The 21729-nt window shown below is 41.2% G+C and overlaps 1 protein-coding gene across 8 annotated transcripts in view; it reads left to right on the forward strand.

The window, feature by feature from the left end:
- Positions 1 to 5275: 5275 nt before the first annotated feature.
- The window catches only part of DCAF8 (DDB1 and CUL4 associated factor 8), a 45584-nt gene continuing 29130 nt past the window's right edge, over positions 5276 to 21729 (forward strand). Inside the window, exons 1-4 of one of the 8 annotated variants that reach the window (XM_033414322.2) lie at positions 5276 to 5425; positions 6485 to 6557; positions 9383 to 9507; positions 19829 to 19903. In XM_033414322.2, coding sequence (XP_033270213.1) covers positions 19855 to 19903 — 49 coding nt within the window. In that variant the 5' untranslated portion in view covers positions 5276 to 5425; positions 6485 to 6557; positions 9383 to 9507; positions 19829 to 19854. Of the gene's footprint in view, positions 5747 to 6484; positions 6558 to 9382; positions 9508 to 17874; positions 17999 to 19828; positions 19904 to 21729 lie in introns of those variants that run through there. The other 7 variants (XM_033414320.2, XM_033414317.2, XM_033414318.2 and 4 more) reach the window with 7 other exon arrangements.

Raw genomic sequence — 21729 nt, forward strand, 5'->3', positions numbered from 1 at the left:
TGGTAATCAAAACAATGTGGTGATGGCACATAGCTAGAATAGACATAGATACCAGTGGAGTATAATTCAGAGTCCAGAAATAAACCCATACATCTATGGTCAACTGAGTTTTCACAAAGGTGCCAAAACCATCCAATGAGGAAAGAATATTCTTTTCAACAATTGTGCTGGGACAGCTAGGTAACCACATGGAAAAGAATGAGTTCAATCCTTACTTCACACCATAGGCAAAAATTAACTCAAAATAATTTAAACACCTAAAAGTAATAACTAAAACCATAAAGATCTTAGTATAACACATAGGGATAAAGCCTTCATAATTCTGGATTTGGCTAAGAATTATTAGATAGGACACCAAAAGCATGAGCAACAAAAGAAAAAAATAAATAAATTGGACCCCATCGAAATTAAAAAGTTTGTGCTTTAAAGGACACCATCAAAAAATTGCAAAGACAACCCACAGAATGGGACAAAATATTTGCAAATCATGTAACTGATAAAGGATTTGTATCTAGAATATATACTCTTATAACTCCATAATAAAAAGACAAATAACCCAATTTAAAAATGAGTAAAGGATTTGAATAGACATTTCTCCAAAGAAGACAAAAACGTCCAATAAACACATGAAAAGATGCTTGACATTGATAGTCATCAGGAAAGTGCAAATCAAAACCACAGTGAGATACCGCTTCACACCCATTAGGATGTCTAGAGTCAAAAACTTAAAAAACATTGGCAAAGATGGGGAGAAACTGGAACCTTTATACACTGCTGGTGTGAATGTAAAATGGTAAAACTGCTTTGAAAAGCAGTCTGTCAGTTCCTCAAGTGATTAAACATAGAGTTAACCATATGACCCAGCAATTTCATTCCTAAGTATATAGCCAGGAGAAATGAAATGAAACTTATGTCCACACAGAAACTTATACATAAACGTTTACAGCAGCATTTTTCGTAATAGCCGAAAGGCAGAAACAACCCTAAGGTCCATCAACAGATGAACGGATGAACACATACAATGGAATAATATTTGGCTCTGAAAAAGAATGAAGTACTGATACATGCTGCAAAATGGATGAACTTCGAAAGCATGCTAAGTGAAATAAGCCCATCACAAAAGGCCACATACTATATGATTCCATTCATATGAAAGTCCAGAATAAGGAGATCCATAGAGACAAAGTAGATTACTAGTTTCTTAGGGCTGGTGGGGGATGGGAAAATGGGGGGGGTGATACCTAAAGGGGACTGGGTTTCTTTTTGAGGAGATGAAAATGATTGAAAATTGACTGTGGTGATGGTTGCACATATCTGTGAATGTACCAAAAGCCATTCAATTGTACACTTTAAATGGATGAATTGTATGGTATGTGAATTTCATCTCAACAAATCTGTTTTTTATTTATTTTATTTTATTTATTTTCGGCTGCGTTGGGTCTTCGTTGCTGCGCACTGGCTTTCTCTAGTTGTGGTGAGTGGGGGCTACTCTTCCTTGCGGTGCACGTTTCTCATTGCATATTGCGGTGGCTTCTCTTGTTGCAGAGTACAGGCTCTAGGCGTGCGGGCTTCAGTAGTTGTGGCACGCAGGCTCAGTAGTTGTGGCTCGCGGGCTCTAGAGCGCAGGCTCGGTAGTTGTGGCGCATGGGCTTAGTTGCTCCGCAGCATGTGGGATCTTCCTGGGCCAGGGATCAAACCCGTGTCCCCTGCATTGGCAGGCGGATTCTTTTTTTTTTTTTTTTTTTTTGCGGTATGCGGGCCTCTCACTGTTGTGGCCTCTCCCGTTGCGGAGCACAGGCTCCGGACGCGCAGGCTCAGCGGCCATGGCTCACGGGCCCAGCCGCTCCACGGCATGTGGGATCTTCCCGGACCGGGGCACGAACCCGTGTCCCCTGGATCGGCAGGTGGACTCTCAACCACTGCGCCACCAGGGAAGCCCGGCAGGCGGATTCTTAACCACTGCGCCACCAGGGAAGTCCCCCAAAGCTGTTTTTTAAAAAGTGCCATTGGCTATCAGGTATGCCAGTCTAAAGCTTGAAGGAGAATCCTGATTTGGAAATAAAGGCGTAGGAGTCATCATTATGTGGATAGTAGTTTGGACTGTAAGAATGGATAAGATCACTTTGGAAAAAAATGTAGAATGAAGAGGAAGAGAATCTCATGAAATAAATGGTCAGAGAGATATAAATAGAAGTATGGAATGTAGTGTCACAGAAATCAGTGGGATTGAATATCTAGAAGGGGTAATGATTATCACAACCTCAAACGCAATAGGAACGCCCAAAATAAGAAAAAGAAGAGTTGGTAATAGTAATTGATTTAATGGTAATAGCAATGGTGCCTATCAAAGCAGTGAGCGCAGAAAGCACACCACAGAGGGGGAGTCTTTTATCTCCATAGCTCCACTTTAGTCCCTCTTGTCAAGGTCTTAAATAATCTCCATGTTTCCAAATCCAGTGGTCGATTTTCAGTCATCTTAGCCTCAAATTCTCAAACAGGAATGACAGTTTATAGTGCCCTTCTTGAAACATTTAAAAATTTTGTTTTCTAAGATCCCTTGTTCTCTTGGTTTTTAAATTCTATTTCCTTGCTGCTCCTTTTAAATAAATTTTGCTGGGTTTTCTGTCTGACCCCTACTAGTTGGAGTGCCTCAGGATTAGAGGGCTTAGTCTATAGACTGCTTCTCTTTTCTTCCACATTAACTAAGTGAATGTTCCCCATCTAGTGCTTATCTATACCATTTATACCTTAATAGCTCCCCAATTTATACCACCAATTGTCTCTTTTCCTATGAGCTTCAGATTCATATTTCAATTGTTTACTCAGTAGCTCCATTTGGAAATCTAATAGGCATCTCCAGTTTAACCAGTTTAAGATAGAACTGGACATTTTCCCAAAAAAACTCTCTTTCTGAACCCCCACCCCCACCCTGAGCTCTATGTCAGTAAATGGCATTACTATTTGTCCTGTTGCTTAAGTCAAAAAACCTGAGATATCTCGACTCTTTCTCTTGTACCCCATATTCAATCTATTAGCAAATCACCTCTGCCACCTTCAAAGTACATCCTGAATCCAACCACTTCCTACCACTTCAACTGCAGCAGTAGTCTTGCAGGTCTTCTGCAATAGCTTCCTAACTGGTCTTTCAGCTTCTATTTTGCCTCCCTGCCGGTAGTTCTCAAAGAATCAACCAGAATGAATCTCTTCATTTATAAATCAGATCATGTCACTCTTACTCAAAACCCTCCATGGCTTTCTAGTACTCTTAGGATAAAATCCAAAGTCCCCTTCTCGGCCTATAACTCCGTAAGTGATCTGGCTCCCATTGTGTTTCTCCAAACTAATTTCCTACCTGCTCTTTTGCCACATTAGCTTTCTTGCTGTTCTTTGAATACACCATACACTCAAGCTTCAAGTCTTTTTACCTTACTGTTTTCCTCTACCTGGAAGATTCTTTCCCTAGTGTGTATGACTTATTCTCTCACTTCAAATCTCTATTTAAATGTCACCTCAGCAGAGGGGCCTTCCCTGAACCCCGTATGTAAAAGAGCACACCTACTCAGGTTACCCACTTTTACCCTGCTTTATTTTCCTTTACAGTACTCTTCGTAATTTAATATTGTCTGTGTGCCCCTCTCCTCCCCCTACACTCTCAACCCTTGTGCAAATAAATAAGTTCCATGAATGCAGGAATCTTGGTTTGTTTTGTTCACTGCTGCAGCCTGAGTACCTAGAAGAGGGCCTTACACGTAGCAGGAATCCAATAGTTGTTGATGGAGTAAATGAAAGAATGAATAGAATGGTAGGGCAATAGATAGTTTGTGTCCTAGCCCTCCTAGGTGCTGGGGTTAAAAAGATGAAAAAAGACATAGCCCCTGCCCTTATAGAGCTTATATTCTAATAGTATTGTCAGATTACAAATATATTATAGGTTAAGTGTTATAGGTAAAAAATGGTATGAAAAAATGCAGAGTGAGAGAACAGAGGAAGATGGTAGTGTACAATTTTAGTTGGAATAGTTAAGAGCTGTGTCTCTGAGGAAGTAGCATTTGGGTAGATATCTGATTAAGTGGACAGAACAAGTCTAGTAAAGATATGGTAGATGAACATTTTAAGAAGAGGGAACAAGTGCAAAAGCCCTGGGGCTGTCCATGCTTTGGTTGGTGTGACAAGAAGAAGGCCAAAAGGGCTAGAGCAGAGCTAGGTAGTATGGGAGAAAATGAAATCAGAGAAATAGGTGCTACATCATGTAGGGCCTTCCTTGGAGGCCCTTTTGATCATTTTGATTTTTACTGTGTGATGGGAAGCTTTTGGAGGTTTTGAGCGGGCAATAATATGACCTGGCTTACATTTTAAAAGGTCACTCTGGCTGCCTTTATTTAACTAGCAGGGCAATAATGGAAGTACACAAACCAGCTAGGCGTCTATTGCAATAGTCTAGGTAATATATAATGACTTATAATAGGATGGTAGCGGTAGAAGAGGTGACAAGGAGCCTTTCACCCTGGCCTACTGGTTAGAAACCCCCTGGCCTGGCAGCTGGGAGTAACCTTTTCAGGGGCCTTCTGCACTCTTCCTTCAGGTGTCAGAACGAGGCAGAGTGTACATACCCCGTCCAATTCTTGGGCAACTTCAACACACTACCCCCCTTCAGAGGAAAGAACCTCCTGAACAGCTTAGCTACACCTCAGGCTTCTGAATCCCTTATTAAAAAATGGGAAAATGGGCTTCTCTGGTGGCGCAGTGGTTGAGAATCTCCCTGCCGATGCAGGGAACTCGGGTTCGGGCCCCGGTCCGGAAAGATCCCACATGCCGCTGGGCCCGTGAGCCATGGCCGCTGAGCCTGCGCGTCCGGAGACTGTGCTCCGCAACGGGAGAGGCCACAACAGCGAGGCCCGCGTACCGCAAAAAAAAAAAAAAAAAAAGGAAAACGGAGGTCTCGGGGGTAAATGGTTCTCGTGGGTATAGAAACCACTTAACAAGGTCAACCCCAAAGGAAATGGGGTTTTCAGAAGAAATCTTCTGGAGAGAACTGCTTGTTCTCAGTATAAAAAAACAGGGCAAAAATGGAGGTCGCCCAGGAGGTTGCCTGCCAGCCTGTTAGAAATAAAGCTGATTTCCACCACAATTCCGGGAGACGTCTAATTCGTATTTCTTTTCAGCATCAAAGTCAGCCGCCCGAAACACTGCGAAAACAACTTCTTTGCCTCCTCAGTATTGCGCACGCGCCCCTCGCTCCGTTTTCCATTGGTCTTAAGCCCCGCCCCCTGTGCGTCCTTCGAGGAGGGTTGGGAGCGGAGAGCTCGCGCGACCGCTCTTCCCCCAGTCTTCTCCAGCACATCGTCGCAAACGGGGCCGGAAAGCGTGGCGGCGCAGGCGCAAGCGCAGAGAGCGGAGGCGGTGGTGGTGGCGGCCGCTGGCCAGTGTAAGATGGCGGCGGCGGTGGTGGCGGCAGTGGACGGGGCGGCTGGGCGTGGAAGAGTCGGAGCAGCCTCTGGCAGAAGGATGACCCAAGACAGGAAGCAGGCTGCTGAGCCTCGCCGGCTCCCGTGCTTGTAACTGCCCCAGCCGGACACCCCCCCCTTGACCTACCCGGTCCGTGTCTCGTTCCGGCTTGGCCTGCCCCCCTCTCCCCTGGCCCACTCCTCTTCAAGATAGGTTTGACTCCTTTCCCAAGCTCCCAGGGCTCAGGGCTTCTTCCCCTGACCTGAGTCACCGCCGGGAGGATTGGCTGCCTTTCCCTCAGGTCAGCCCCAGGGTTGACCTCAGGAGCCTGCCCCGCAATCTACAGGGATGTCTTGCCTCGTCGGGTGACCCATTTGTGTGCGCTTTTCTCCCCTTTAGATGGGGGGACGCGGCTTCCCCTGCGTTTCCCCGTCACCTCAGGACCACCGCGCAGTGTGCCCCCTCCCCCATCCCGAGTTCTCGGGCCCAGCACCTTGTACGGAAGGCCGAGGTCCAAGATTATCCCGCAGTCAGTTGTTGCTGTCTGTTCCTGTACCTTTTGTAATGTAATTCTCGTAGCCTGCTTCCCCTCATCCCTAAATCTTTCAGGACACCGTAGAACGGTCCCATTTGGTCCCTGTTAGTTGGAAAGCATCTGGTGGCTTGAGTTTCTGACTCATATGATTGTTGCTGGAGTCTCTGTAAACAAACCGGCATTAGCGCTATCACGTTCTCTCCGGGATTTCCCCCCTGCTCTGTGGCTTCTTGTTGAGAGGTTTGGTTAGGGGTTAGCGTTGAAAAGATTCAGGTTTTCCTTTTAAATGACTTATACGTTTTAGTGGAGCTGGGAGATTACTTGCCTGGTTCCTTTAATTTCTGTAACTGTAAGTTATTTGTTCAGTAGTCAGAATTAGATAAATTACGGTGGTTCTGAATAGTTCTGAGGAGGTCTAAAAAATACTAACACGTATTCATACATATTTTTTATTATGTTTAGTAGAAGAGACACCTTTGCCATTTAAACTTTAACTTTTCTCAGTCCTTCAGTGAATCTACAGACCTATTTTCTCAGGAGCTCAGCCTGGCCCTACTTCAGTGATAAAGGAGGAAAGGTGAGTAGGAGTTGAAGGCATTTAAATTCCTGAGTGCAAGACAGACCCTACCCTGGTGCTCAAGTGCTGACCACTAGTCATAAAATTCCTACCACAGTTTCCCAAAGAGTCGGGTATTGTTCTTGGCTTTGTTCCAGCTCTGGTTAAATTACTTTTACAAGTTTAATTGGCTCTGCGCCTCTTGACTTTCTGTCCTAAACTATTGCTGTATATCTTCACATGACTACAGTTAAGCCTAGAAGTGAATGTATCTCCCTCTTTCTTTATTCATTTGCCTTGTGTTTTGCCTTTGTGCGGATCGTGTTTCTTACACTGTTAAAAGCTGGGAACTAGTTTGCCTGAGTTCTGTTTAGCTTTTTGTCAAATCAAGTCTCTTTGCCTCTCAGGACTTTAGATTGTCATTTCTTGCTATGGAGAATATTTAGCTGCTTTTAACTAAAAACTAGTGAGTGATGAGTGGTGCTGCCTTTAGTTGGTGACTGTGTCCAATCCACCTCAGAATTCCAACTTTTCAGGACACAGTGATAAATTTTGGGTAAAAAAAAAGAAGTAGTGGTGCTCTTTTATATCTGGTCTGAAGAATTCTTGGTTAGCAGAGGAATCATCCTGTGCATTCAGCAGCATGGGCCAGTGCCACAGAGGGAGTTAGGACATACTTGTAAACGTAATTTTTGTGAGGGTGTTGGATTTCTGGTAGCAGAGAATAGTGCTGTGGTTGAGTTTCATAGGCTGTGACGGGAGAGCTGAGTGGCTCTGGAAGGTAGGCCTGGCTGATTCTTAATATCTTTATGATTTGTAGTAGGAAGAGTTTGAGTGTGACATTGGTGAGTTTTATTCCACACAGTGTTCTGATTAGAAATTGCTCATTATGAACTAGAATAAGATTATTATTGGCAGTATGTGTGTGTATCAATAAGATAAAAAGGGGAAAATACAGTCTTTAGAACTGGGTAGGTTTGGGTTTAAATACTGTACTAAGATTTATTAGCCATGTGACCTTGGGCAAGTTACTTAAACTTTTCTGAGTCTTAATTTCCACATCTGTAAAAGTGGGATAATACTGCTTATGTCCTAGTGTCATTGTCAGTATTATATGAGGAATATTATATAAAGGTCTTAAATTATGCCTAGCCCAAGATGGACACTAAAAAAAATACTTTCTCTTTTCTTTGCACATCATTGATATAGCTTTGAATAAGTTATACGTTAGTTTACACTTCTTTGCATTTTGAACACGTTTTTCTGGTTAATTTTTCAGATTCATTTTTTTAAAATTAATTGATTTTTATTTTTGGCTGCGTTGGGTCTTTGTCGCTGTGTGTGGGCTTTCTTTAGTTGTGGCGAGCGGGGGCTACTCTTTGTTGTGGTGCACGGGCTTCTCATTGCAGTGGCTTCTCTTGTTGTGGAGCATGGGCTCTAGGTGCGCTGGCTTCAGTAGTTGTGGCACGCGGGCTCTAGTGCACAGGCTCAGTAGTTGTGGCGCACGGGCTTAGCTGCTCCGCGGGATTTGGGATCTTCCCGGACCAGGGATCTTCTTAACCACTGCGCCACCAGGGAAGCCCTTCAGATTCATTTTTAATTGGTCAGCTTAGATGTGTTCTTTGTAGGTGCCCACCTAGGGTTGTCTTCTGAACATGATTCAGTTTAGTCTGGTGGGAGTTCAAGACCAGAGGACAGGAATGTTAGATGTTGATGTATGTATATTTCTAAATGCATTCTTAAATTAAACATCAATAAGTTTCCTTTGTTCTTTGCTCCTGCCTCTTGGTCTCTCTTTTAGCTCACCTAATCAGAGTTGACCTAAGTATTGTAATTCCTTTCCTTCCAGCTTCAGTGTTGTTCACCACCTCAGCTCCAGCTACCTCTTATGCCTTTTCCTTTTTGCCATAGAAGGAATACATTTTTTTCCCAAGCTGTTGGGCTCTGCAGTGGTCCTCATCAATAGCTAATCAAAGAACTAGACCATGAAAAGGTCTCCTTTCTTTCTGAAATAAATCTGGGCTAGGGAGTTAGGAATGCAGAGTTTTTTATTTCATCTCCCCAGCTGGACCATCTTAATAATATGACAGCACAGATAAAAAGTTTTTAACCTCTTGTTGGTTTTTCTTTCACATCTTTTTGAGGGAGGTAAGGGCACATGAAAATTAAGAAAGTTGTTGATAATAACATTGCTATGAAAGCAACTGTGTTCATTTAGGCCAGTGATCAACTTAGAGTTGACCAACTTTCATTACCACCATCTAGTGTCTAAATTCTCTCTGTTCAAAGGTAAAGACTCTTGGGGTGGAGGGTAGTGAGGTGCATTTTATTGTTTGTGTTATTTATGAGGTCTAGAGTTCTGTGTTCAGCAGGGCGAGAGTGGGTGTGGGAGGAGAAAAGGCAGTATGTTGAAAGAGGCATAATTTTGACTGTTCCTTATTACTGTATGTGCTGGGTAAGAACCCACTCCCACCATCACCACTCCCAAGAAGGGCTTCACATTTTATGCTCCAGGTGACACCTGTGTATACAGTGAATCAATATTTTTAGTCTTTAGACCATAACTGTAAAATTCTTATATTTCTGAAGATATTTTATATTTCAGGGTGTTGCATAAGAATTGTTGCACCTTACTAAGAAGTATTTCCTACCGTGGCTGCAGTGGGAGGCTAGGTATGCTTATGACCTTAGTTCCCACCACCAACCTGACAGGGCATTTTATTCAGCAGCCTGTTAAATGTATAAGAATCAGCCTCAGTGCTATGATCCTTAGTTTTGACTAGGATCAACCTAAGACAGAAGCTTGTCTTCAGAGAAAGCTAAAAGAAATGTCTTTTTGTTGCCAGTTTAAAACAATACTGGCATTTCAAAAGCAAACGGACTCCAATAGAAGACGTTCTATAGAAGTATGCCCTGTTGTGGGAGACTGAGATCTTCAGAGTTTCATGGTCTAGGTCCTGTATTCTATCAGGTGAGTTACAGGCTTTAAAAATCATGAAGTGACGGGTTGACCTTTGTTTTCAGTAGATAGATTTATTTCTGGATTATTTCTACTGTAGAAAAGTTATTCTAAACATGTCTAGGAAGTGTCCAGATTATAAAAGACAGAGTTATCCAAACAGCTTTTTATTGCATCACATTGGTGTTAGTTTTTAAGATTGAATTAGTTTTTTTGTTTTAAAGCAGATTATCAGTGAGCCAAGGTAATCTGTTATTTACCCTCAGCCATTTGGAACCCAGGCAACTGAAAGAATTGAATCAGCAACAGTCATGGAAGTAGTGACTATGTATATCTTAGTTTCAGAGCCAAATGCTGGTGATTTTAGATTAGCTTTACAGTAATATTGAAAGCTTTTCATCTTTCATTTTTGTGAGTATATCCAAGAAACTTCATCACTGTTAAAATTGGTCAGAAAAAGGGGCTACCTGTTCTTGTTTACTGATTCAGTTATTCTTGGAGTGAGAAGAAAGTCCTTGAAAGGTCTTTAAAAATTAGAGTGTGATACATTTTATGAATTGGTCACTTCTTTATAGCAGTCTTTATCTCTACCTCTACAGGACGTAGTTTCTGGGCCAGAAGCCCAGTTTCTCAAGTACTGCCTTAACCCAAGGAATGTGTATGCCAAAGATAAACTAATGAATTAAGGCTGCCCTGAGTTTGCAAACAGAGCATGGTGAATGATTAATTTGACAAAGATGGCATCTTATTAATGAATCGTAGTGTGTCTAAATGGATTGGGTTATTGCAAAAATTTTCTTCATTGTATCTGAGAGGTTAGATATTTGCTCTTATCCTCTGAGGATACTATTTAAGGAGGTCTGGGCAAGTTCTAATGTGAAGCATCCATGCTTGCCTCACATCTTTTTTTTTTTTTTTTTTTGTTAGCCATCTTGAAAGCTATTATAGGATTTACCTCTAGTGGTAGCCAAGAGGCTATATTCCTCTGGTGCACTTTAAGCATTGCCACATTATCAGGTATGTTTTTAACCTTACTTAGGACCCACATTATACTCTGTTCTCTAGTCTCGTGCAGATAGGAGGGCACTTCTTGATGTTTTTAGCCTCTCTTTCTTTATTGTTTTATCATAAGTGTACCCTTTCATCTCTGTAGTGTCCTTTCAGACAATTTAAGAAAAATTTGAAATGTGAATGGCAAAAACTGGTAATGGGGACTGGATTCTGATGTAGATATAAATCATTTCATAGTGGAAACACAATGAAATTTCCTAAGAAATGGGTTTTCCTTAAAATGATTTAAATTGAGATGAATGTGCTTAAATGTTATTATAAAACATTCCTTAGCTCTGTTGCTAGAGATAGCACTTAGTGCATTCCTGACATACTCTGAAATACTGTTAGTAGAATTAAAGCCAATAAACTATAAACACAGGGCATTTGGTGTTACCGACAGGGAGAGAAGGCATTCATCCAATGGAGGAACAGAGCTCCTTGTTTGTAGTATAGTTGATGTAGAAATTCTTACCTTCCTCATCATCATTTGTGATGATTGCTTTGAAGTTCTCATCTTGGCTATCTTCTGAACCTTAGAAAGGGAGAAGACTTAAAGAGACTTATGCTGTGGGCTCCTGTGTATATTGCTTTACCCCAGTTCATAGAACATGAATGTGCTCAAAAGAAGGTATTAACGGAGTTCTCTGAATTCTTTAAAAGGCCAGTGAGAGTAGGTAAGCAGATTTTATAGACTTGGAGCTGTGTGTTGATTTGTGTACAATGTTTGGAGGATCATTGTTGAGTGGTGAAGAAGCCCAGGCTTCTCTAGGAAATGCAGTCTGAAATCAGAGATGAGAAGCTAGAAAAATAATATAGATGCCTACCACGTACAGACAGCCAGTTGCAAATGTTGTGTTTAATCCTCTAAACCAGCTCCTTCAGGGTAATGATATTGTCCCATTTTACAAAAGAAGAAACAAACTCAAGGGTAGATGGTTGAAGTAGAATTCAAACTGAGGTCTGACGGACACCAAACCTCTTTTCTTTCCCTTATACCATATGCTGTCTTTAAAAACCAGGGCTAGGGCTTCCCTGGTGGCGCAGTGGTTGAGAGTCCGCCTGCCGATGCAGGGGACGCGGGTTCGTGCCCCGGTCTGGGAGGATCCCACATGCCGCGGAGCGGCTGGGCCCGTGAGCCATGGCCGCTGAGCCTGCGTGTCCAGAGCCTGTGCTCCGCAACGGGAGAGGCCACAACAGTGAGAGGATCGCGTACCGCCAAAAAAAAAAAAAAAAACCAGGGCTCTTCAGTGCCAAGTGATGAAGCAAATTGAGCTGAAAGGTAGATCAGTACTTTTATTTTAATTTATTGTTTATTTTTGGCTGTGTTGGGTGTTCGTTGCTGCGCATGGGCTTTCTCTAGTTGCGGCGAGCGGGGGTTACTCTTCGTTGCGGTGCACAGGCTTCTCATTGCAGTGGCTTCTCTTGTTGCAGAGCGTGGGCTTTAGGCACGCAGGCTTCAGTAGTTGTGGCATACGGGCTCAGTAGTTGTGGCGCACGGGCTTAGTTGCGGCATGTGGGATCTTCCCGGACCGGAGCTCAAACCCGTGTTCCCTGCATTGGCAGGCGGATTCTTAACCACTGTGCCACCAGGGAAGTCCATCAGTACTTCTTATAAAAGTGTATTTAAAGTGTAAAAGGTCTGTCCAAATGACAATATGAATGAACACATTTTTGAATTGTTTAAACATGGGTCTCAGGTTATGATTAATTGGTAGCCTAATAAGTTTTTTATGGAAATAATTTTAATGGACTTAACTGAAGAGATAGCTGAATCCTTTTATTTTATGATACTTGAATAGGGAGAAAACCAGCATCCATTCCTGAGGTAATTCCATGGAAAAGCAGTTCTGAGTCTTACAGCCTTTTCTCAGTTTGCACCTTTCTGTACTCTGTAGCATTTGAAACAAGAACCATCCCCACTTTCTTGAAACCTTTTCCTCTCTTGACTTCCAAGTCATTTAAAACTGTTACTCTTTCAACTTCCCTGAGCATTTCTCTCCCTCTTTCTTTTTTTGAAGGATAGGTATTCCCCAAGATTTTTTTCCTTTCTTGAGTCCTTAATTTATTTTTGCTTTTTAGTGAGGTATAATTTACAAGGGATTTGATTTTGAAGCTTATCTGTACAAATAATTCTCAAGCCTGTATCTCTGGCCCTAATTTATTTCTCAGATTTCAGACATACATTGATTTTCCACTTACTTTCCTGACGTCAACTTGGATTTTAAACGTAATCAAAATCAAATTCCTCTCTTCCCCCACATGCCAGTCTCTCGTTTATGGCACTAGATTTCCTCTGTGCACCCAGACTCAAACTTGTCTTTTTTATTTTTTGAGCTTTGTTACTGCTTATTGAGCCAAATTCTATCAATTCTGCCTCTACAGTGTTTCACACGTTGACCCCATTCTTTTAATTTCCTCTGCCATCAGCCTAAGACAGGATCTCATTGCTTCTTAACTTTGGCAACTGTACATTTCAGTCCATCTTATTATCCTTAACAAAATCTTCCTGCACACACACACACACACACACACCCCTTCTACTATACTTCACACACACACACACCCCTTCTACTGTACTACTTAACTAATGAACTGTACCCCAGCATCTAGCCAAGCCAGACTACCCATGTATTTTGTTGAACATAATCAGGTTTTTCATCTTCCATGTCTTTTCTCATGGTGGTCCTGATGGGATAGCTTCCTCAGTTCTACCCATTGAAATCCTCTCCTTCCTTCAAAGTCCAGTTTAAAAGCTAATTTCTCCATAGAAGCTTTTCCTTTCTCCCTGACTAAACATAATCCTTTACTCTGTTGAACTACAACAACATTCTGTTTATATTTTCTTTTTTTTTTTTCCTTTTTTGGCTATGCCACTCGGCTTGCAGTATCTTAGCTCCCTGACTAGGGATTGAACCCGGGCCATGGGAGTGAAAGAGCTGAGTCCTAACCACTGGACTGCTAGGAGATTCCTTTTTTTTTTTAAGATGGTACTGACACTTGTGTCTCTTGTATCATAGTTGTATACCTGTTTTCCTAATTGCTTATTGGCTACAAAAGGTATTATGACTGCCTTATTTATATTTGTAGATCCTGTATTGCCTTGTACATTGTTGCATTACTAGCATGTCTCTGTACAAATGGGCCACTGGGTGGTGCCAGAGGCCTATAATTTAGAGAAAAAAGGGAGGCTGGAGCTGCTATACAGTTGGGCTACCCAGTGCTGTTACATCTTCTGCAAGATAGGAATAGAGATTAATTTCCCTGATCCAGAAACGTTTATAGTTTCTGCTCCTCTGTCCCGTTTACCAGAGGAGACAGTGTAGTATATTTAACTCCTCCGAGTACTTTAATAGAGAGTAGCCCAGAACTAAAGGCCTGCCCCCCTGTAAACATGTTTATACAGTATGAGTTTCAACTTCCTTGGGGTCATCCTTTGAATTCAGTGTCTGAAGTTCTCTGATTAATAAACACTGTACTATTAGAGTGGGGCTGGCAGCAGGAGTTGGGAAAGTTGGCTTGGAGAAGTGTTTATTGTGAAGTAGAAAAACAGTAAGGTAAGGAGAATGAATTTAAATTGAGCCATTTCAGCTTAAAAGCAAAAACTGGGGATGGAGAAAATAGGACTGGTTGATTCCAGATGGACTGTGGGACCTAAGACTGAAAAGCAAATTTGTACTTTGGATGGAGATCAACCCTGAACAGCTGTTCAGTCATGAGTGGTGTGGGACATCTGTCCTCCCAAGAGGAACCAGGGATTGTGTGGCTCTCAGATATGTCTTACTAATAATTGAAGTAGTTTCTACCATCACCTTTCACTTTAAGAGGAAATTCTGAAACCTTGTCTCATTTAAACATGGGTGTCTGTGTAAGAGAGTTGGGCACTTCAGTTGCAGAATGAGACATGCCAAACGAGGCAGCTGGACTGACCCAGCTGGACTGACCCAAGAGAATGCTGAGATTATGTAACTCAAGGGAACTCACTGAGCATGAGTTCAGGTCTTAGTAAAGGGATCAAGGACAGAAATATTATTTACAAGTTGATGTTTCCATTGAACCTGAGGTAAGGTAGAGTTATCAGACCAGTTTCCATAGACCCTACAGTCCAAAGGAGTTAAAGTGAACTTGAGAGAAATTTAAAAAATAAAAATAAAAAGCGTATGTATACAAATTAATAGTACAACCATTAGAACTACTTTGGACTACTTTAAGCTTCTGATATTCTTAGTTGTCACCTAGACAGTAGGGTTGAAGACTTTTTATGAGTTCAGGATTCATCTTGCCTTTAATGTGGTTCTGATAAGGCAGCTTTGTTTGCAGCAAAAATTCTTCCACATTTTAATTTTCAAGCAAGAAGACCAGACATTTTGCTCTCTTTTATTGTGGCCTATTGACCAGTGTTAGCTAACTTCTATTAATAGTCACAGGCTTGAGAATCTAGTATTTTTAATTGTTGGGTTGTATCTGTCATTTAACACTTTGCATGATTCTTTCCCCCCCTCCCCCCACTCTCTCATTCTCTTTTCTGGCCAGATTGATTGATTGATTGATAATTTACATACAGTAAAATTTACCTTTTGTTTCACTGACCCATTCTTTGGATTCTAACAAATGCATAGTCATGTAACACCACCATGATGGAGGCATAGAACATTTTAATCATTCCAGCAGGTTTTCTCATGACTGTTTGTAGTTAGTTCCTTTCCCCCAAATCCCAGAAATGACTGATTTGCTCTCTGTCCCTATAGTTTATCTTTTCTGGAACGTTCTACAAATGGAGTCATGTCATGTAGCTGTTAGAGTCTTGCTTCTTTCACTTAGCATAACACATTTGAGATCCATTCATGTTGCTGTATATGTCAGTTCATTGTGTGATGGACCACAATTTTTATCCATGACCTGGCTGAAAACCACTTGCTTTTAGTTTTTGATGCATCTAAGTAAAGCCACTAAAACACTTACATTTAGATTTTTAGGTGGATATGTAGTTTCATTTTTCTTGAGTACATACCTGGGTAGGATTCCTGGGTTGTATGGTAAGTGTATGTTTAACTTTATTAAAAAAAAACTGCCGAACGGTTTTCTAAAGTGACTACCTACCATTTTACCTTTCTCTGAGCAGTGTGTGAGACATTAGTTGCTCTACTCCTTGTAAGCACTTGATAAAGTAAACTTTCATTATTATTATTTAAGAATTTTTAACTTCTAATAGGTGTGTAGAGGATTCTCATTGTGGTTTTAATTTGTATTTTCCTAATGACTAATAATGTTGATCATCTTTTTCAAGTGATTGTTATTTAGTTGTGAGAGAAATTAAATATATTCCGATTGCTGTCAAATATGTCTTTTTTTTTTGCGGTACGCGGGCCTCTCACTGTTGTGGCCTCTCCCGTTGCGGAGCACAGGCTCTGGACGCGCAGGCTCAGCGGCCATGGCTCACGGGCCCAGCCGCTCCGCGGCATGTGGGATCTTCCTGGACCAGGGCATGAACCCGTGTTCCCTGCATCGGCAGGCGGACTCTTCAACCACTGCGCCACCAGGGAAGCCCTCAAATATGTCTTTTGCAGATATTTTCCTCTAGTTCATTGCTTGTCTTTTCGTTTTTTTATGTGTCTCTTGAAGACTAGATTTTTAATTTTGATATGTCCAGTTAATTAATTGTTTCTTTCATGGTTTGTGCTTTTTTGCATTCTATCTTAAGAAATATTTTCCTAGGGGACTTCCCTGGCGATCCAGTGGTTAAGACTCTGTACTTCCAATGCAGGGGGCGCGTGTTCGTTTCCTGGTCAGGAGACTTAAGCTCCCACATTCCTCACGGTGTGGCCAAAAAAAAAGAAATATTTGCCTAACCTGATGTCACAAAGATTATCTATTTTGTTTTTCTTCTGGAAGTTGTATTATTTTAGCTTTTACATTTAGGTCTATGATCCATTTTGAGTTAGTTACTTTTTGTATATTGTACAATGTCCAAGTCGAGTTTCTTTTTTTTAAATTTGGATGTCCTGTTGTTCTAGTATACCCGGTTTCTTGTATAAATCTTTCATCAATATTAGGATAAGAAAGCAGCCCCATTGGTTTTAAACAAGAGATGTTTGGTGCCTCTTCCACAAAGTACTCTTACATCCTGTTTTAACTCCCCCTCTGCTTGATTTTTAGTTAATATTTTGTCATGTATTTGGTTTAAAATTTAAGGCCTTTTTCTTATTAAGACAGGAGGAATCTAGGTCACTGGAATTTCTTAGGTAGAAATTAAAATGACACCTGGGTCTTTTTTCCCCATCCTCCAATAGTTTACTCTTTAACCTTCACTTTGGCAGGGGTTATGGTTATTTTTAGAGTACAGGCAGTAGAGCTAATCTAATTAAACTCCCCCGGCTACCTGGGGCAGTGAGCTCATCAGCTCTTCCAAGCTCAGATTGGTTTGCTCTGGACTGGATTTTACATGGAAATTGATCAAGGTAAAAACAGTGGATTTGTTGGGAATGGAGTGCATTAAAGAGTGAAGAAGGTAATTTAAGTTTGGGATCAGATATGGTCCCTACCTCAGATTTATAAGGTTGTATTCTTTGGTGATGGAAGAAATTCTAGAGTGACTCCTGTACTTAAGACCTAGGGCACAGTCATAGCACCTTAGCCTGCTTTAATTTGGGCACTTACTCTAATTTCTACCCCAGAATTGAGATGGTTTTAAGTTTCTTCATTTTGACAGACATTTATATGATAACAACTCATCCCCAAAGTAATTGTATTTTATCAGTGTCATCGAAGTTTCTTGGCTTTTTAGAGACGTGATCCCCGAAAATGGGAATGTATGTACTCCAAGGGATATGGAAGATGATCCAGTGGTGTATAGGGAGGGAATGTTGAAATTTTAAGTTTTTTCTAGAAAAATCAAGCTTAATATTTAATGTGAATTGATTAAATGTGGGTTCATGCTCAGAGTTTTCACTGATAGAAGTTCATAATCAGTTTTGAGATCACTGCTCTAAGAGTGTCCTTCTGCAGAAGTTTTAACATATAATTTTGTTTAACTGTACCATCTCTGGAATTACTAATACTGTTTTACAAAAGAAGAAAATGAAGCCCAGAGAAGATTAAGCAGCACATCCAAGGTCACATCACAAAGTTTGTTAATAACTTAGCTAGTACTAGAACCCTGGACTTCCAATTTTCAGCCTAGGACTACTTATACTAAACTCTGTGGCCCCTAAAATGTGACTTTTAGAAGCTCTCTGCCTATCAGCTTGGTGATTAAACAGAGTTGACATAAGCATTCATAGGTTTTGTTCTGTTTCTGAATTTAGGAATAAATTCTGTGAACTTTTTTCCTCAAAGAAAAGATCGCTTCTTGCAAGAACCTTAAACCAGTGTCCCAGAAGATGAGCTTTACAACCTCTGGGTATAGGTTCAACCTCATGGCTCTCCTTTTCTGAGAAGTGGTTCTCAGAGCTAGGTAAGCATTAGGCATTTGGCACCTCCTGCCTAGCAAATGTGTTTTCTAGAGCCACTATGAGTCTAAAGTTCAGGCAGTCTGGGCTTCTGTAGAAGTTGATGAGATTCAGTTTTGAGAAAGGGTCTCTGGAGCTGCTCAATACTTCTTCTCTAGGAGTGGATAACAGTGAGATGGGAAGTATGGTGTGGTTGACAGTCTTGATTCTGGAGGTGAGAAGGCATCAGTTCTCTTCTCAGTTGACCATAAGGTATGCTTATGACCTTAGTTTTAAATCTTAAAGTAGTACGGTTGTTTTCCCTGCTTCATAGAACTTTTGCAATTAATGTAATTAATTTAAACCCTAGGTGAGGAAGAAGATATTGCTGAGCTACTGAAGAATATAAACAGGGACTACTGAGAGGAAAAAAACAAGTGTTGTGTGAGCAGTGCTGTACAAAAATACATCATTGAAGTAGGAGGAGGAAAACAGCCTGCTCTGCAAACAGCTCTTCACTGTTTTTCTTTATGTGGCTTCACAAATCTGTTTTTTGTTGGCATTGTCTTTCATCATCACCCTTCCAGGTGTCCCTCCCTCAAATTCAGCCTCAGTCCTGCTCTTGCATTATTTCTACTCACCCACCCTGGCCTAACGTGAGCAAGCTTTGGGCAGCTGTCTCTTGGCAGAGGACACTTTAAAAAATTTTTTTGAAGCAACTTGGATTTTTGTAGAGGAGAGAAGCGGGTAAAGATAAGGATGGGGCTGCTTCTGGGATAATTGTTATGGGAATGAAAGGACTGTTGAAAGATTAGAGGCCAGTGTGCCTGGGTACAAGGACTGGAGTCATAATCATACTTTGTCTTTTCAGTGCCTTTTGTCCAAGGCACTGAAAGGGCTTAACAAAATTCTGGTCTGAATAATATTATTCTTTGCTCTTCGGACTTTGCTTGAGGTGGGAGTGAGGCCCTGAAAAAATAATGACTGTATTATAGTGGTATAAAAGGAATAAAGCTAGGTACCCCGACTCCTAGTTAGGGCTTTGCTAAACAGGCAAACCTGGTGAAAGTTGGTGGAACTAGGTGAAATAGTGCTTGCCATTTTATGAAATGGACTGAGATGGTTTTAATGGAAATGTTGCACTTTCTTTTCCAGCTTTGCACTTGGTGACTGACTTACTAGTCATAAAAGGGAAGAAAAAACCTTTTAGGTTCTTTTTTAGGGGTAGGATACTCCTGAGTTCTAATTTGACTCTGCTTCTTATAATCCTTAGTTAATATCTGTGCCTGTATGTTTGAAGCTGGGCATCTGAATGACCATAAAGCTCAGGCTGTTATCCCAAGAGCTCAATTTCTTCTATCTCTGCTGTTCTGTGTGTGAAATGATATTCAGAGTCTGACCTTCCTCTTCATGTTGTGAAGGCAAGTGTTTCATAGAGTTTGTGGATACATACGATGATTATTTACAACAGAAAGTTTTTGCCTTAGAGGGTAGTGCTGAAGCTAGCTTTTTGAATTAAGACTCTGCTTGCTTGCAATACATGTCACTTGATATAGACCTGCTGTTCCAGGATTTATTTCAGTTCCTTCTTTCCCATCTGAAAAATCACTGCCAGTTACTCAGTGAGAAGAAATGGCAGTTAGCCTCCCAAAGATATGTTTCTTTATGGAATTTAGACATGGGGGGATAATATCTGGCATAATTTTCAGCAGCTGAGAAGCCCTGCTGAGAACACACAAAAAAATCAATTTTGTAAAAATGACAAAGGCTGTACATTGTTAAATCTCCTGGTGCCTTTTATCATCTTTCCCAGATTGTTTCCTAATTGTTTCATTTTCTTACTCTTCTCGATCCAGGCTGGCTGCAGTAAACATCATTCAAGATGTCCAGCAAAGGGAGCAGCACAGATGGCAAAACAGACTTAGCTAATGGTAAGGGGCCATAATGAAGGTGAAGCTATTTTTGCTATCGACTGAGGTTCTCCTCCTCCCGCAAAGAGAGTGGAGACTTGGATTTTAGCGGAGGGAAGGAAATCTTTCCTAAGAATGAACTCTTGGAGGGAGACGCAAGAGGGAAGAGATACGGGAACATATGTATATGTATAACTGATTCACTTTGTTATAAAGCAGAAACTAACACACCATTGTAAAGCAATTATACTCCAATAAAGATGTAAAAAAAAAAAAAAAAAAAGAATGAACTCTTCCTGTGTTGTTTTGAGTGTAGGAAACTACACAGGAAACACCTTGGACTACCTGGTACTTTTGCTCCTTCAGCTTTTATCTGATTGTTTTCAGAAGATCAATAATAGAGTCCCTCTAAGAGGTCAAGTGGTTTGGAATTTTGTAAGGGTGGACAAAACCTAGGAGATGCTGTTAATAAAGGAGAAAAAGAAGATCCAATTGGTGGTGGAACCAAGGGAGTTGTTGGGAAGGCAAGGCTTCCCAGTTATAAGGAGAGGTCTCTTTTCACAGTAGATCATAGTTCAGTAGAGATAATTAGATAAGAGATGAAGTTAGAAATAGCTGCAGTTGGGGCTTTTTTCTTTCTTTTTCTTTTCTTCTCTTTCTTCCTTTTTTTCCTTTCCTTCCTTCCTTTCTTTCTTTCCCTCCCTCCTTCCCTCCCTTCCTCCTTCCCTCCCTCCCTCCCTGCTTCCTTTCCTTCCTTCCACCAGTGCTACCAAGTATTAAATCACTGGGTCTACTGCAGATTTGAAGGCAGAATATCATGATTCTGGTAGAGTATAGCTACTACCTGGGTTATTTGACCAGTGCATCCACTCTGAGCCAACTTCCAAACTAGAGAAGGTCCTTCAAATGGATATAGTTGGGCAGTATAGTGTTCAGCATTCCTCAGCACCTTGTAGTTTTAAGATTATCGTCTAAATTCTAGTTGACGTGTTTGGTAGAGCAATGTAGTGAGTAAGGGAAAGGGAGATTTTCAGCATGATGTTTTACTGCCCCTTTGTTCTTTTCTTACCACTGGTGTTCATTTATCTTCTCTAAAGGAGAGTGATTCAGATTTTTCACTAGGCTTAGTTGAAAGGCACAGGATTCTAGAGGGGTTGGAGGTATACAATTGATTTGGAGTTTGGCCATTAGCTAGATCAGGGATTGGCAAATTATGGCCTGCAGGCTAAATCCACAGGCCTGCAGGCTGCTGTTTTTGTAGTTTACTGGAACTCAGTCATGCTGCATTTATTTACATAGTATTTATGGTTACTTTTGTGCTACAGCAGTGGAGTTGAGTAGTTGTGCCATACATCCATATGGTCCAAAGTTTAGAAGCCTAAACTTTTTATTATCTGGCCCTTTACAGAAAAAATTTGCCAACCCCTAGCTATTATCTTGGTCGTTGACTGGTAGTGTCCTTTTGCTGAGCTTGCGATATGCTCTGGCCCTTATCTTAATGTGGTAGGGCCCCCAAAGTCATCTTAATTTTAACAATAAATGCTAGGAGTTTTGATGTTTCATTTTTTTTTCTTCTTCACAGAAGTGATGGGTGTGATATTTTATCCCTTCTCACCACTCCCAATCTCAAACTCAATTTCATTTCAAAAACCACAATTATTAATCTTTCTCAGCATATACAGCAGCCTCAGCAAATGTAGTTCCTGGGAGCAAATTGCTGCACTTTTCCCCTTTTTCTTCCAGTTCCTAGTCGTTTTCACACTGTGCTCTTAGTTGAGGTGCTATTTGAAAAGAGCTGTTTGTGTGCGTCTCCCAACCTTCTGTCACTACTTGAACCAAAAAGTGTG

Source organism: Orcinus orca, chromosome 1 (genome assembly GCF_937001465.1).
Source record: "Orcinus orca chromosome 1, mOrcOrc1.1, whole genome shotgun sequence".
NCBI lineage: Eukaryota > Metazoa > Chordata > Mammalia > Artiodactyla > Delphinidae > Orcinus > Orcinus orca.